Source organism: Mirounga leonina, unplaced genomic scaffold, assembly GCF_011800145.1.
Source record: "Mirounga leonina isolate KUSES-001 unplaced genomic scaffold, KU_Mleo_1.0 Mir_56, whole genome shotgun sequence".
In the NCBI taxonomy this organism is placed as follows: Eukaryota; Metazoa; Chordata; class Mammalia; order Carnivora; family Phocidae; genus Mirounga; species Mirounga leonina.
Window position 1 is genome coordinate 128,010 of NW_023270819.1, and position 16,798 is coordinate 144,807.

At 47.2% G+C, this 16,798-nt stretch overlaps 1 protein-coding gene across 1 annotated transcript in view; it reads left to right on the forward strand.

The window, feature by feature from the left end:
- LOC118002001 (T-lymphoma invasion and metastasis-inducing protein 2-like) overlaps positions 1–16,798 on the forward strand; it is a 198,117-nt gene that overhangs the window by 80,692 nt on the left and 100,627 nt on the right. Inside the window, exons 5-8 of the mRNA XM_034992217.1 lie at positions 3,339–3,456; positions 4,012–4,178; positions 5,256–6,398; positions 12,093–12,528. Of these exons, the coding sequence (XP_034848108.1) occupies positions 5,262–6,398; positions 12,093–12,528 (1,573 nt within the window). The 5' untranslated portion in view covers positions 3,339–3,456; positions 4,012–4,178; positions 5,256–5,261. The remainder of the gene's footprint in view (positions 1–3,338; positions 3,457–4,011; positions 4,179–5,255; positions 6,399–12,092; positions 12,529–16,798) is intronic.

Here is a 16,798-nt window from a genome sequence, read left to right on the forward strand (position 1 = left end):
ACAGTTTTAACAAGAACAGACATCATTCTTATTTGTGATTTTAGCTTAAAAAGCTACATAGCACATTAATATAATTGGGAATTGGAAGGGAATGCAAAAAACAAAAGAGAAGGACTTTTTTTTTTCTTTTAGGTTCATGAGATTGTGGTCCATTTTTAAAAATTGTGATATTTTATTATCCAATAAATAAAAGAATTATTATAAAAAAGTGTTTATGCAACATGCAGTATTTGTTCAGTCCATACAATCTTTGCAGTGTATCCTTTATCCAGAATGACTTCACTAAATTCTCTGTCAGCTGTGGGTCTGGATGCATATTTGCATACCTTAGTAACATCAGTTGTAGGTTAGCATACCTAATATGTGTTACTACATGGTAGCATTCCTGTTACGGATTATTACAGGTTAGTGTACCTAATATGTATTTTTTTCTACTTAAAGACACTGGGGGCTTTGAACTATGTCTTCTCTTTTTAAAAAAAGTTCACAGGGAATCTGTTGTTTCAGTATTTTCAGCCCCCTCTCTATCAACAAAAAAGTTTTTAACTACCATAAAATTCCCTTAGTAAAGGAGTCAGGGGTGCTGAACACTTGGCCTATTTATTCTCTTTTTTTCCAGACAAAAATCATAGCTGAAGCCTGACTGATAATATCTGTTCAGTTTTGCCATACTCTTCAGGGATAATTGTTTCCCTCAGAGATTACCCTTCCTGTCAATAAATGCCTCATAAATATTGAATAAACTCTTCTCGTTCTAGTTTAAGGCTGGTTTTCTCCTGCCGGGATTGGCTGGAGATGTTGAACGGCTGGTAGGCATTCCCATAGGCAACAGTGCACATTGCTCTCCGCCTCTGTCATCCCCCGTCTGCTTTTCCCTGAGGAGTGTTGTGTTCATGATCGAAACATGTCCTCGTGGGCATATATGTCGGTCTTTTGGCCAGACCCAGTTGGGAATGATTCCTGCTCTCAGTCTGTGGTCGAGTCAACCTTCTACTGTGCGAAGTTGGTTCATTTAGTTCAACAGGTGTGTACTGAATGCGCCCCAAGTTTGCAGGCCTTGGGTGGACAGTGTCTGGAAAGGGACAGGGTCCAGGGCTATGTTTTTGAAATATAACATGACATGAAAGTTAAGCTACTTGATTTCAAAAGTAGTAAGAAGAGTTGAGGTTATAATCTGCTGCTGGGGACTGAGCTTCACCCTGGAGCCATTCTGTGGCTTTGATTCCTGGTCTTTGTGCGTCCTTGAGCAGTTGACAAAGGGGGCCTCTCAGTGGTCTTGCCAGTGCCAGTGATATTGGAGAGCTTGGCGTGAGCGCCGTGTGTGCTGGTCTTTGGGCATGTGGCCTTCAGGTCACAAGGGCCTGACAGAGTAGGCGGCTGTGGGTGAGTGACCGTGGAGCCTTTCACCTTTGGGGTCATCACCGGGCCTTGGTCTTGAGCAAAGTAAACAAGCACAAGAGAGAGGCTCCTTGCTATCTGTTCATGGGAGAGGTCTCCCTGGCAGCTGCCAGGAGCGACTCTGGCCACTTCGAGTTCAAGATGTAGTGGAGAAAATACAACTCAGATTTTGAGCTTTTATTTTTAATTTTTTTTTTTTATAGATTTCATTTATTAGAGAGTGAGAGAGAGCGCACACAGGCAGGCAGGGGGACAGGCAGAGGGAGAAGCAGGATCCCCACTGAGCAGGCAGCCCGATGCATGGCTCAATCCCAGGACCCCAGGATCATGACCTGAACCGAAGGCAGACCCTTAACCAACTGAGCCACCCAGGCGCCCCAGATTTTGAACTTTTAAAAGGTGGGGTTCTTGGGGCACCTGAGTGGCTCAGTCGGTTACGTGTCTGACTCTTGATTTTGGCTCAGGTCATGATCTCATGGTCGTTAGATTGAGCCCCGTGTCGGGCTCTGCCCTGAGCGTGGAGCCTGCTTAGGATTTTCTCTCTCTTTCTCCCTCTGCCCCTCCCCCTTTCTAAGAAAAAAAGGTGGGGTTCTTGTGATCCAGTTCCGGGGTCAGAGTGGTCACGGGGGCCATGTTTCAGCGACATCTCACCCAGCGGCTATTCCCTCTTTTAGATACGTGTGTGAGCGCCCACCGAACGAGAAGTGGTCGGTAGCGTAGCAGGTGCCGTTTCAGGCCCCGTGAGTGAGATGCTCGTAGACCCTCCTGCTACTGCCAAAGTGAAAGATCACTTTGACATCCCCCCTCTCCGCCCCCCAATTTAAAATATACATGTGAGAGTAGACAGTAGTCTCAGGCAGACTTGTGTCTTTGGCCTTATTGGAGAAACTTAGGGCCGGTGCTTCATTAAATAACCCTCCAGAGAAGCCGTACAGATGGCCAGCAAGCACATGAAAGGACGGTCAGCAGCACTGGTCGTTAGAGAAGGTGCACACTGGAGCTGCAGGAGGGGTCCCGTCCTGCGTGTCGACGGCCACCGTCAAACACCCAGACGACGACGTGTGCTGGTAAGAGTGTGGAGAAACAGGAATCCTGCACACCGTTGGTGGTACAGTGGTGCAGCTACTACGGAAAACAGCGTGCTGGTTCGTAAAAAATTAAACACAGAGGGGCGCCTGGGTGGCTCAGTCGTTAAGCGTCTGCCTTCGGCTCAGGTCATGATCTCAGGGTCCTGGGATCGAGCCCCATGTCGGGCTCCCCGCTCCGCGGGAAGCCTGCTTCTCCCTCTCCCCCTCCCCCTGCTTGTGTTCCCTCTCTCGCTGTGTCTCTCTCTGTCAAATAATAAATAAATAAAATCTTAAAAAAAAAAAAAAATTAAACACAGAATTACCGTAGGAGCCAGCAGTTCCGGTCCTGGGTGTATACCCCAGAGGACTGAAAGCGGGGTCTCAGAGAGAAGTTTGTGTACCCCTGTTCATAGCAGCAGCATTCACAGGGGCCAGCAGGTGGAAAGCAGTCTGGGGGTGCACTGGTGGGTAAGTAGATGAACGAAATGGGGTGTATACATGCAATGCAATATGCCTCAGCTTTGAAAAGGAAGGAAATTCTGACATAAGCTACAACATGGGTGAGCTTTGAAGTCATTCTGCTGAGGGAAGTAGGCCCATCACAAGAAGACCAATGGTGTGTGATTCTAGTTACATGAGCTACCTTGAGTATCAAATTCATGGAGACGGAAAATAGAATGGTGGGTGCCGGGGCTCTGGGGAGGGGGGTGGGAAGATTTAGTTTTGTGAGGTTAAGAGTTCTGGAGATTGGCTGCAGAACCATACGAATGGACTTAACTACAAACTGTGCACTCTAAAGCAGTGAAGATGGTCAGTTTTACGTGATGTGTATTTTAACACAAATAATTTTTTCTTTTGAATGGGAAAAAAAAGTCACAATTGAACGCCCACTGCTCCGCTCTCTCGGTCTGCAGGGAACATTGAGGCTTTGTGTTCGGGAGTGAACACCGCCAGATGGCAGCACCCCCAGCCTGTCATCCCACCCTCCAAGGTGGGTCTCCTGCTCCTGCCTCTTGTGCAGAAAAGCCCAAACCTATGCAGGAGAGGAACTTTTAATCTCCTTTAGGGGGCCAACCTCTATAAGGGAAGTTACTTTGTCCAAGGACTGTTTCACTGCGATTCTACATTTTGTTTTTACTGCTGAGTCAGATAGAGAACAATGCACGGTTGTCCTGTCAGGATGATGCTCCTGCCGTCCCATCAGCGTGCAGAGTCTGCAAGTTGTTTTCCTACTGGTGGTGACAGATGAGCTGTGACTCATGCCAGCCCCGTCACCTGCCCTCCCCTGAAACAAAGACACGCATTTGCCTACTGAGCGTGTGTTGAGTTAATGGCCTTTACAAGATTGGATGGGCAGTTCTAGCTTCCTTTATATCTTCCAACACCTCTGATGAATCAAGCAATTCACAGACATTTCATTTATTATCCTGACACTGATTCTGGACACTGGTGGTTTCTTCATATCATTTACACGAAACCTTTGTTTTTACCTTTTGGGAGCTTGGTGTAAAATGCTTGACAGTTTTCTGGTATTTCTGTTTTTCAGGATCATTTCATGGACTCACTTGCCATACTTGTTAACCATGCTGCCTTGTTCTAGGACCCCGTAAAGCCTACTGACTGTTAATCTTCCTCCGAGCACAGACTAGAACTTCAGGTAACTCCAGCTCCCATGAGTTGTGGTTCACTTCAAGGGGCACGACTGTGATCAAGGTAATAAGTTTGTTCGATCTGGTTATTTTTGTTTTAAAATGTGTTTGCTAACTCCCACCAAAGAAAAGTCAATCCATTTGACTTTTGTTCGTGGCTGTACATTCTTAGGTGTAAAAGAAGTAAAATTAAAAACCTACTAAATATATTTTGAAGTGGAACTGGAAACGTGACCTCCAACTTGCCTCAAATAGTGATCTACTGGTTAGAGTGAAAAACAGAGGGGGAAGGTTTGGCTCAAATTTCGACTTGCGTGTTTGGCTTAACTAACAGACTCATTGAACACATTGGGATTTTACAGAGAATGAATAGAATCTAAAGTTTTTTCAGACATCCACATTCTGATAAGTCAGCTTCCAACTTTATTCCTCATCATGTTCTAAAATGAGGACCCTCAAAGGCTTTAGAGAGGCACTAGAGATTAGTTTTATTAAAATGTTTTTCTGCCCCAAATGAGAGCTTTTATTCTCTACTCTCCCCTGTTTTTATCTCAACCTAGTTTTGGGGGACTCCTTTTGTGGTGTTCCTACTCTGGGTTATATATCAAAGCCCCAACAGAGTGTGGTACCTGAACTCATGTTATTAAAAATGGGCAGTAGTCTCTTCTATTGGGGTGTGGTATTTGCTCTTCTAGTAGTTTGTGTATAATGGAAATCACTCTCTCTGATCACTGAAGAATCAGTGTATCGGAGTGCCAGAGCAAGGATGCTTTTCCCTCATGTTTCTCTCAGCACCAAGCCTAAAGGAGGTCTCTGCCTTAAGCTGACCTTTATGCCTGTTCAATGTCTGAATTAATATCCTACAACAGATTATGTGCTTAACGCAACGAGCACACAGGCATGCAGTATCGTTTATTTGGTTGATGACCTGCATGGCCCGAAGAGAACCAATTCAGTAGGTAACTTTTGTCCCTACTTCTCTGAGTTGGATGAGGCACAGGGGAAAAAAAAAAAAAAAAAAGTTGCTTGGTTCTTTTGTAATGTGTGGAACTTTTTTTTCTTTTTTGTTTTTTAGACAGTTCTGTCATAACGGAATTAACTTAGGTCACGTTTCTTACTGATGCTACTGTTCTTAATTTAGGTTAAAATGGGGAACTCTGAAAGCCAGTACACCCTTCAAGGATCTAAAAGTCATAGCAATACCATCACTGGTGCTAAGCAAAAGCCTTGCTCCCTGAAGATACGCAGCGTTCATGCGAAAGACGACAAGTCACTGCACGGATGCGGGCACGGAGGCAGCGGAGCGGGTTACAGGTCCAGGTCCCTGGCCCGGAGCTGCCTTTCTCACTTTAAGAGCCATCAGCCGTACGCGTCCCGACTGGGCGGGCCCACAGGCAAAGTCCCCAAAAGCAGTGCCTACGCCAGGCCCAGGACGGACGCCTCGGGAAGCGGTTTCCAGAGCCCCAGCACGGCCCTCCCCGCGGGGAACGGCTTCCACGCTGCCGGCCACGGGCGGCCGGACGCCCTGGTGGCCTCGCGGGAGCGCAGGGGACACCTCCGCAACTGCCGCGGGAGGGACGAGAGCGCGGCGGCCGGGCCGTGCGCCGAGGACCGCAAGAGCCCCCGGGTGCTCATCAAGACGCTGGGGAGGCTGGACGGCTGTCTGCGGGTCGAGTTCCACAGCGGCGGCCTGCAGGGCGGAGGGCCCCCCGGGGGCGCGGGCGGGCCCGTGCGGCTGCTGCGCTACTCGCCCACCTTGGGCCCCGGGCCCGACTCGCCCCCGCACTCGCGCCCGCGCTCCAGCAAGGGCAGCTCCCTGAGCTCCGAGTCCTCCTGGTACGACTGCCCCTGGGGCGCCGCGGGCGAGGCCGGCGAGGCCGGCGAGGCCGAGGGCTCCCTGCTGGTGCCCGGCACGCCCGCCCCCCGCCTCTGCGCCGACTTCCCGCCGCCCGGGGCCCCAAAGCCGTTCAACCAAAGCTCGTCCCTGGGCTCGCTCCGGGAGCTCTACCGCGACCCCAGCCCGGCGCCCTCGGGCCTGCGGCTGTCGGGCGAGTTCGTGGGCGCGCACGCCGGCCTCAGCCACCGCGTGTCCTTCGCCTCGGACATGGACGTGCCGTCCCGGGTGGAGCGCAGGGACCCCGGCCCGTACTCGTCCTTCACCCTCCCCTGCCGCAAGGCCAAGGCCTTGAGCGAGGACCCCTCCAAGAAGGACACGCTCAAAGCCCGCATGCGCCGCATCAGCGACTGGACGGGGAGCCTCTCCAGAAAGAAAAGGAAGCTCCAGGTGAGGAAACCTTAGGGTGGGAGGGAAGGTTCCCTCGAGCTGCCTGGTCTGTTCGATGGGAGTGTTGCAGGAGCTGCCCCAGCGCTGGCCTGAGGCTAACAGAGCTCAGCAAAGCGAAGGGTTGAGGCTCAGACCAGGCGCCTCTTGGTTGGGGCAGTGGGGGGGTGGTGGTGTTTTTTCTCTTTTGCTTCAGGTGTGCACTTTTACTCTTAACCCACAGCTTCACGCTCTCTGATCCTGTGTGAGCTCACCTCCCGTGCTCTGGTGTGAACGCCACAGGCCTCGTCCAAAGGCGTGGCCAGACTGTCCTTAGTAGAGCGTTCCAGAGAATTCCTCAATGAATTGACCATCTGAGAATTTTGCTAGATGTCACTCTTGAAGCCTAAACAGAAAGGGGAGCTAGATCGTTATTTTGGGATGAGTCGCCTTCCTGAACTCGACACCACTTTGGGGAAATTAACATTTTTTTGGTACATCCAAAAAAAAAATTATCTCACCACCTTCCAATGGGGATAGCAGACAGTTTTGAAAACATCTTGTACCCAAGAACATGTAATAGCAAAAATATAATGCCTGACAAAATAAGAATCGTGATGATGATAATACTTATACATAATAATGATGTATAAAGTTGTAATGGGGAAACAAAGTGGCTTAGTCACCGGGAGGGAGAGTAATAGGTTGCCTTTTTAGGTAACTAGTGGCAATTGCTAGGTTTTTAGTTGTTTTGCTTGTGACTTTTTTGTTTGTTTCTACTTTTAGTTATTTGTAGAAGGAAGAAAGCTTTTTTTTTTTCCCCTAGCTTGCACAATATAAGGCACATTATTGAAGAGAATTTGAGTGGGCAGTTTGTCTCTAGTAAAACTGCATTTTATCCATCCTAGATAGATACGTAATTACAAAATTATATAGCATTTTAGGGGTGAACAAGAAGATGACTTCCCTGAGTAGACTGTGTTAGATCTATAAAACTTACCGTTAGTTATTTCCTTCTTATGCATGAGGTACACCACCAGCACCCCTCGCGTGTTGTGCTTCGTTGCCCCTGGCTACCCCTTTACCCAGAGATAAAGAACAGATGATCACCATCCTGCCACGGAACTCTTCATATCCCCGAATGTAGTAATTTGCTGACTCCTTACTCCTCACTTCTTTATACTCTACCATTTACTTTACCTTAGTTTAGCCCCTAATTGATCCTGGCATTGAGCTGGTTATTCCACATCTCTTGTTTGCATAGAGGATGTTTCTCACCTGTCCACGTTTGTGGCCTGGCTCACACACTGCTGTACCGAGTCTCATTCAGGTTCAGTTCGGCTAAAGGCAGACCAGTAGTCACTGTGTATTGACTGCGTTCTGTCCCGTTCAGGCCCTCACTGCCCCCATGGGAGGTGACCTTCAAGTCTGGATCATCCAGAGACTTCGCCCTGAATGGTTTGTAAGCCTGTGGAGTTAAGAACAGACTGGTTATATAATCAAAGAATCCGAACTTGAAAGCTGGAAAGGACTTCCCCTCATTTTAAAAATTAAGAAAGTAAGGCTTAAGGAATTTGAGGGTCCTCCCTGAAGACACATGGCTAGTTGGTGGAGAAGCCAGGACCAAAGTCATTTCTGCTAAACCTCATATGTGAGCTTTTTCCAATTAGACACGTGGCCAAGATATTGTTGATAGCCACTGGTAATTACTTTGGGCCTATTGAATGTTAAAGTAAACGGCTTTGGATTTTTAAACAATGTCCTGTGCAGGCAGCTTTTTAGTTTTGCTTATGTTCCCACAATTGATAATCTATAAAGGTGAGCAAGATGAATTTTTCTGGCAAGTATGCCAGTTTTTTTGGTCATTTTTTTGTTTGTTTGTTTTCCTTTCGTGATTTACAGCAAAGATCAGATTTAGATCCTTAAAAATGTAGTCAGTGCATGGAGCAAAATTTCCAACAGTGTATTTTTTTAAAAAAATTTTTAAAGATTTTATTTATTTATTTGTCAGAGAGAGAGAGAGAGAAAGAGAGAGAGCACAAGCAGGGGGGAGTGGCAGGTGGAGGGAGAGGCAGAAGTAGGCTCTCCGTTGAGCAGGGAGCCTGATTCAGGACTTGATCCCGGGACTCTGGGATCGTGACCTGAGCCGAAGGCAGACGTTTAACCGATTGAGCCACCCAGGCGTCCCGACAGTGTATTTTTTTTAAGAAGATTTTATTTGTCTTAGAGAGTACAAACAGGGGGAGCAGCAGGCAGAGGGAGAAGCAGACTCCTCGCTGAGCAGGGAGCCTGACGTGGGGCTCGATCCGAGGACCCTGGGATCATGACTTGAGCCGAAGGCAGACACTTAACCAACTGAGCCACCCAGGCATCCCTCTGCAAGTGTATTATAATATTGGCACCAAATGAATGCGTATTCTCTCACATGCACACAAACTTCTGTCTGCCGGCAGGGCCAAGGTCCAGAAACCCTTACTATGATGGATAGATTTACTTGTTATGACTTTTAAAAAGTGATATAAAAAGAGCAACCCTTTCTTCTTAGGGCTTTCAACCAGTTGGGTGAGTTAGACCCTAAAAGCAGACACATTAGTGAAAAAACATGCACAACTGAAAAAGAATATCAAACTAATCAGAGAGAGAGAATGTGCTAGAGAGGAGTATGTGTTTGATGCCAATAAACCCTTCCTATTAATGGAGCTGTACTGTGAATCCTTGATCCTCTCCTGGGTGAACTTTCAGTTATATCAGTCAGGGTGGGCTGGGTTATGCTGAGGTAACAGCATAACCTCTCAGATCTCCGAGGTTTAGCGCGAGCAAAGTTTCTTTCTTTCCCATGCTGTCACTCTGGTCTGCATTGTTCCTCTCTGGGACCCCAGGGCCACAGAGCAGTTCCAGCTGGAACACCCCAAGCCATGACAGCAGGAGAAAGAAAATCGTGTGTAAAGCTTCCATGGTTCACTTCTGTTCACATTTATTGGCCAAAGCAAGTCACATGGTCATACCTAACTCGGAGGAAGGGGGAGGGAGAGGGAGAAGGAATGACCCTGCCCTGGGCCCAGGTGGAGGGCCAGGCATATTTGGTGGGCAGCAGTGACAGAGAACATTCAGGATGCAGAGACCCTGGCCTTTGGGCCCTCTTAATTTTAGACCTCGCGGCTCTTTGAGGACTGCGTGGTCACAGAGAGCTGGTGGTCTCTACTGTGGGATGAAGGAAAAAGGCATGTGAAGAATGTCAGGGTGTGAATTTGATACATTTACCTAGAAAGTGAGGAATGATGATCAGGAATTTTCTTTTAGCTCCCAAGAGTGACTCAACTCTCTTGAGACCCTCTCTCCTCTTTGCTGTAGTGCCCTGGTCATGAAGTCAGATTATCTGTTGCTTAGGATTATCCAGTTGCATGCAGAGAAATGGAAATCAGACTGCTTTGTGTACACGTATAACAAGACTCCTTGGTTTCACACCCATAGCACGGTGATCAGGAAATCTAGCTGAGCTGATTTAGGGATGGATGTCCTTTCCCTCATTCCTGTTAGCCTGAAAATCAGTCACTGGCTATTAGGATTCTCCATAGAAAGCTTTAGAAATGTGTTAGAAACTGGGAAAGGTCATGTCTAAGACTCCGTTACAAATGGTAAAATGCAATATTTTCCCATTTCTTTTTTTTTTTTTTTAAAGATTTTATTTATTTTTTAGAGAGCGAGAGAGAGGGAAACAGCATGAGAGGGGAGAGGGTCAGAGGGAGAAGCAGGCTCCCCGCTGAGCCGGGAGCCCGATGTGGGCCTCGATCCCAGGACCCTGGGATCATGACCTGAGCCGAAGGCAGATGCTTAACCATCTGAGCCACCCAGGCGCCCTATTTTCTCATTTCTTAACGGAGGAAAATTTGTCATACTTTGCTGTGGTGGAACATTTAAAAGTCAGTGCTACAACTGCAACTGGAAGACTCTCTTACGAGAAACACTGTCAAGAATGTTTATAGGTCACATTTAAGTTTGGCACCTAAGCGTCTTTCTGTGGCAGTTTGGCTTGTTTTGAAACACCCCATTATAGCTTGTGCCGAGGCATCCCAGTGTTTGGGGGCTGTGAGTCCGAGTCATATTCATAGCTGAAATGATGTTAATGCTAGCTAAATGAGAAGTATTCCTTCACCTCTTAGGAGTTTTTGAAGAGCAACAAAGTGACAATTAAAAAAAAAAATCTTACACTGTTTTGAAAGTTTCTTCTCTAAGTGACTCACCACAGCTGGCTTATTTGCTCTGTTCTTGCATAAGCATCTGTGTATAAATAAATACGACTACGGGACATAGTGTAAACGCAAGTGGAAAATGATATTTTTGTTAGTAATAGCTGTGCTTGGGGCTGTAGCCCCTGTTGTTTATAGCCCCTGGGTATTTGGAAGCACTCTCCAGTTGATTTTCCTACAAAAGATAGCAAATACTTGCTACTGGATTTCTGGATGGAATGTCTGGAAGGAAAACCCCTCCACACAGTGGAATATTCAAAATAAGGCCTTTGGTCGGTGGTCCTTGACTCAGTTTCCCCTCATTTTTATTTTAATGGGTAAGGCAATATAATGGAAAGCCTACTAGCAGCTGAGTGGATGTGTGTGCTTAGCACTGCTCTGCAGACTTACCTTAGTCTAAGCTCTAAATTTGGAATGTTAGTGTCTTTTGAGTCTTAAATTAGGCTCACTTTCTGCTGGAAAATGTAGTTACTGATGTTTACCAGTGAATGGCCTGTCTGAAAGTTATTCTCAAATAACTAGACCCCTCTAAATGAGGACACAGTCCATGTTTCCAGCTTTCTGCATGGCCACTGACTGTCAGTGCATTGTAGTTTCATAGGGCGCAGCCATTATTATAAAATATTAATTTTATTTAGAGCTGCCTATGTCTGATTTTATGTTGTAGTACGCGTTGAAGTTAAGAATCATGTCTTTGGTATCCCCAATACCTAGAATAAAATAGATGTTCAAATGAAAGGATGTGAGTGAATGAATATATTCTTTTTACAGAAGAAATTCCCAAATTAAGTAAAAAAGCCAGTATTTATGAAAAACAACAGTTACTAGCAAATACTTTTTGTAGACGAAGAATCCCAGGTGCATGGTTTTTACTCTGTGAAGAAGGAAAATAAGATGCTAGAGATCCTCAAGTCTTGATATGGGTGGAGGTAGGGAGAAGCTGGGGACTGACTATTTTGGGCAGAGGAAGAGAAGTTTGCGTAACAACACCTAACAACACCCTAGTTGCTATTCCCTACCCCCCTTGACCCTGTAACTAGAGATTTTCTACTTTAGCTTTAAAAGGATCCAGGAGGAAGACAGACTGCAAGAGCATGAATTCCTTCCAGGAAGACCCTGATTCACAGTTAGCAAAGCAATGTCAGCCTAGAAATCTTCACTGATGTGTTATAAATATGCTAGTTGATTTCTTAATTCTCAGCATAGGTTAGATTTAGGATAGTCAGGAGTATTTTGTTCATATCTTTAAGCATTGACTCCACCCACTGGCTGTAGATTGGGCGGGGCAACGCTCTTTCTCCAGTTCTTTCTGGTTTGGTGACTTGATGATTGAAGATGCATTTTTGTTAAAAGAATCTTGCTTTTCGGCAGCAGCATTAGCAACCACTGGTATGATACATTTGCAGGGTTGGGGAAGGGATGCTTTGGATGTATGTAACCTCTGATGGGTGGTCATCTGCATTGCTCACAGGAACCGAGGTCCAAGGAAGGCAGTGACTACTTTGACAGCCGCTCAGATGGACTGAATGTGGACGCACAGGGGCCCTTCCAGGTGTCTCCTTCACCTTGGTCTGGGGGCTCAGCTCAGATCCTGTCCCAGAGAAGCGAATCTGCTCATGCAATTGGCAGTGATCCCCTCCAACAGAACATTTATGAGAATTTCATGCGGGAGCTAGAAATGAGCAGGACCAACACAGAGAATGTAGAAACGTCCACAGAAACCGCGGACTCCAGCAGCGGGTCCCTCAGCTCTTTGGAGCAACTTGATCTGCTCTTCGAGAAGGAGCAAGGGGTGGTCCGAAAAGCTGGATGGCTGTTCTTCAAACCCCTTGTCACTTTGCAGAAGGAAAGGAAGCTCGAATTGGTGGCCCGGAGGAAGTGGAAACAGTACTGGGTAACACTGAAAGGTCAGTGCATTGTTGACTCAAGGGGGCCACTGGAATCATTTCTTCCAGCTGGCCCCTCTCCTAGGAGGCGCCAGTCAGTCCAGGGTTAATTTGTGTCAATGTGTGAAGGGATTTGAGGGGTGCCTGGGTGGCTCAATTGGTTAAGTGACTGCCTTCGGTTCAGGTCATGATCCCAGGGTCCTGGAATCGAGCCCCACATCGGGCTCCCTGCTGAGCGGGGAGTCTGCTTCTCCCTCTCCCTCTGCCTGCCGCTCACCCTGCTTGTGCTCCCTCTCTGTCAAATAAATAAGTAAATAAATCTTTAAAAAAGTGAAGGGATTTGGTACAAAATCTCCCAGCATGCTTTGCTACAGATACTTTCTCAAACCTGGGTAATATGGCTTATGTAATATTCATATATAGTATTCGTTCTAATACTTAGTGATTGAATTTAATAGTTACAGCTTATCATTTTATAGGTATTTCTGTACCATTCTTTTTTTTTTTTTTTAAAGATTTTATTTATTTATTTGAGACAGAGAGAATGAGAGAGAGAGAGCACATGAGAGGGGGGAGGGTCAGAGGGAGAAGCAGACTCCCTGCCGAGCAGGGAGCCCGATGCGGGACTCGATCCAGGGACTCCAGGATCATGACCTGAGCCGAAGGCAGTTGCTTAACCAACTGAGCCACCCAGGCGCCCCTTCTGTACCATTCTTTAATACTTTTTCTGCATCTGGAGGTAAAAATATTCCAAATAAGTAACCAAATGTAGATCCTGAGTATCCTATTCTTCACAAGTATCCTTCTCAGCTTGTACAACAAAGAACATCGGGATTATCTGATTTGTGTCCTCTGACCTTTGTAAACTAAGAAAGTCCAATTGTTATCATCACAAACAAATGGCTTTTTTTTTTTAATGTAAAGGAAATAGGAGTAAGGATTTGTTTTGTTAAGATGATGAAAGTTTCTTCTAGGCATTGCCATTTAAAAATTACAATTGCCTTGCTCATTGCGGATGTATAGATTGGAAGGGATCTAAATGTCCTGAGGAGGAGCGAGGCTCCAGGTCAGCACAGTGTGGATTTATACAGATGTAAAGATGGTTTATACAGATGCAAGCAGGAAGAGCAGCCTCACGGCCTCTGGCACGTCTGCACAATCATCTTGTGACTCAGTCAGAGGAATGGAGTGGTGTTCAAAGCCTAGCCTCATTATTGGGAGACAGCCTTCCCTATCCTGGGGGAAAGCAGAAATGGGAATCCTATCTGCAGACAGTATGTGTGAAAGGCCTGGAGCCCTCCCACAGGGCTCCTTTCTTGCTTTCTTTGCCCGCCCCCCCCCCCCAGTAGAAATGGTGAGATGCCCCCACCCCAGCCTTGTGGAGCTGGAGCCATTTCATAACAACCCAGAAGCCTGTCTGGGAAAGATGCAGTTTGGAAGGCATTCTGTCTTTAAGGGACACCTTTACCTAGCAAAATGGAGGGTTTATAAAACCCAAGACCCAGTCCTCTTTTCCAGCTTGTGATACATTGTGGCGAGGAAGGCCCAAGAGCTTGCCTCTCGTTTGGGCATCCTGGGGAGGCAGGTTCTTACACCGAATGACGGGCGAGATGTGGAGAGTTGGAATAAGGGGTTGAATCTAGCAAGATACAATTTGAAGGGATAAGTTATGCTCTCAGGTTTAATAATCAAATAACCATCCAAGTACAGGACAGGGAGATGTGGCTGCCGAGCATTACAAGAAGATCTGGGGGGTTGAGCTGTAGGCCATTCCTTAAATTCGTTTCCAATGTGATGAAGTCAAGATAAAAGTAAATGGGATTTAAAAGAGTGGATGTGATCTTCGGCCACCTTATTCCAGCTGTCCTGGGTTCTACGGCCCCAGCGGTCTCTCCTCCCTCTGCCTGGGGTGGAGCTGGCCATTTCTGTGCTTGGGGGCACCACAGTGCAGGAGCCCTGTTAGTTAGCCAGGTGGGGATTCTTGAACAGGTTCGACCTGAAGTATCTCTGACTGGGGGGGAGGGGGGGAGTGAAAATGTCTTCTCAGGAGCGCGAGCATCTGGGATTGACTATGAATCACAGTCTGAAGCTGCCTCCTTCTGGCATGTTGTTTGAAAGAGATGCGCTCGACTCCATATGTGATGTGTATCTGGATTATTTTTTTATTTTTATTTTTATTTTTTAAAGATTTTATTTATTTATTTGAGAGAGAGAGAATGAGAGAGAGCACGAGAGGGAAGAGGGCAGAGGGAGAAGCAGACCCCCTGCTGAGCAGGGAGCCCGATGTGGGACTCAATCCCGGGTCTCCAGGATCATGACCTGAGCCGGAGGCAGTCGCTTAACCAACTGAACCACCCAGGCGCCCTATTGTATTTATTTTTTTAATGTAAAATTTGTTTGTTAAAATGGGTCCTTTGGGAAGTCATTCCCTGCCTGTTTTAATGGCTCTGAATCCCCCTCCCCCGGCCCCCCGCCCCACTGCGTCCTGGTGGTGGGGGCTGGTGATGGTTTGTGTTTGTGTGTCTATGTTGGGGCCTAAGAATTGGGGCCATAGGTGACAGCAGGAGGGTTTAGAGCCATGCTATATGGTGTGCATTTAGGAACATTTAGCTTGGAGAAGACAAGGAGTGAGGTGGCAGTGAACAACAGTCTTGTGGAAGGGGCGCTGAATTCTGGTTCCCCAGGGGTTAGGATGGCACCAATAGTTGGGAGGCAACTTGATTCTGAATTAAAAGTACAGCAGTGACCAGAGCCATGAGCAAGTGAAAGGATGCTGTCTTCCTGATTTCTCTGCTCCTGAAGACATCTGTGCAGAGCCAGATGGTGGGAGGCTTCCTGGGGGAGGAGATTCAGGCAGGTTTCCCTTAGAGTTGGAAGAGCCCACCTCCAGGCTCAGGTTTTCCATCCTGGAGGCTACCGCGGGGACTCCTGCTGCTGACTCCCGAGGCAGGGATGGTCCCGAGTGGTCTGGCAGTTCCAGGGTCTGCGCTCTTGCCTGTGCCCTGCTGACTTGGCGCTTGCTCATATAATGGAGACCTACGGAGAAAGGGTGCTTTGTAAGTGTAAATGTTATCAAGCACACATTGCTTCCTTTCCTTTGCAGCCAAGCAAAGTCATGCGATAAAGATGTTTTTTTCCAGCATAACCTTTTCCATGTGGCTTTCTATACCTCTTTCCTCTGGGAATTCACTAGGTTGAATTCAACTTTCTTGGCTTAGAATCCAAGTTGCAATGTTTGGACTTAACTATTTGGTTTAATCTTAGATACACACACACACACACACACACACACGTGTATATGTATGTATATACACAAGCAGGTACGTTTAAGCAGAATTTTAAATTCTTCAAGTATTTATCTATGGCATCTGGAGAGAGCAGCTACAAGCCCGCTGTCTGGTTGTACACCTGTGTTGAATGTATAGTGTGCTAAGGGCATAAATGTTTTTTAGGGCTTGGAGGATGTCATACATTTTTAACACAGGTAACTCTGCTTTCCATGTCTTTTCCGGCGAGTCAGGAGAGGGGTTCCTGCAGTAGTTTGGGGATGCTGGTGGTTCTGCCCTGCGGTAGGGCAGCTGCGGATGGTGTGATGAGTGTGGCTTGGGAGGGTGTCAAGGAAAAGGTGGGTTTGAGGGAAGACAAGACCAGTTCTCTTTTTCCCCTGGTGATATTTCTACTGGTACTTCATCTATTTTCGTACTCCCACTGCTGTTCCAGTCTGTTTTCTCTTTCTGCTGCCGTGGCGAGAAGAACTTCCACCAGCAGCCCTCCAGGCCAACACGGGGTCCTGGTGGGGACCGGGCAGGGCTGGTGGCCGCAGCCCTGGGTTGGGGAGTGTGGGGGCAGGAGACGCCACGGACAGGGGTGCTCCCCTCTCCCTCAGCCTTATCGCCCCAGCATTGGAGACACAGATGAGGTTAACTTTGATGTCCTAGATTTACAACTGATTTCCTGTTCTTTAAATTCGATAGCAACAGAATCGTGCATACGGTTTTACATCCTGGCCTGGGTCTAACACGACATGTCCTGTTTTGGTTTTGTGCTGCCACGGTAGATGGGGCGTTCGAGTTGGCGGCATGTTGGCATCTGCCCAAGGTTGTGTTCATTTCCTCTAGATGTCATGACTCAAACCACAGCCGCTGGGCATACAATGGTAGGGAAGCTGGGAAGTGAATGTTCACCCATCGGAAAGAATTCGGACTGGGCAGAACTGGCATGGGTCTGTCACCTTGACCCTGGCCCTTGGGTCCCCAGGTAATGGCAGGTTTCGTACTCAGCAGCAGTCAGA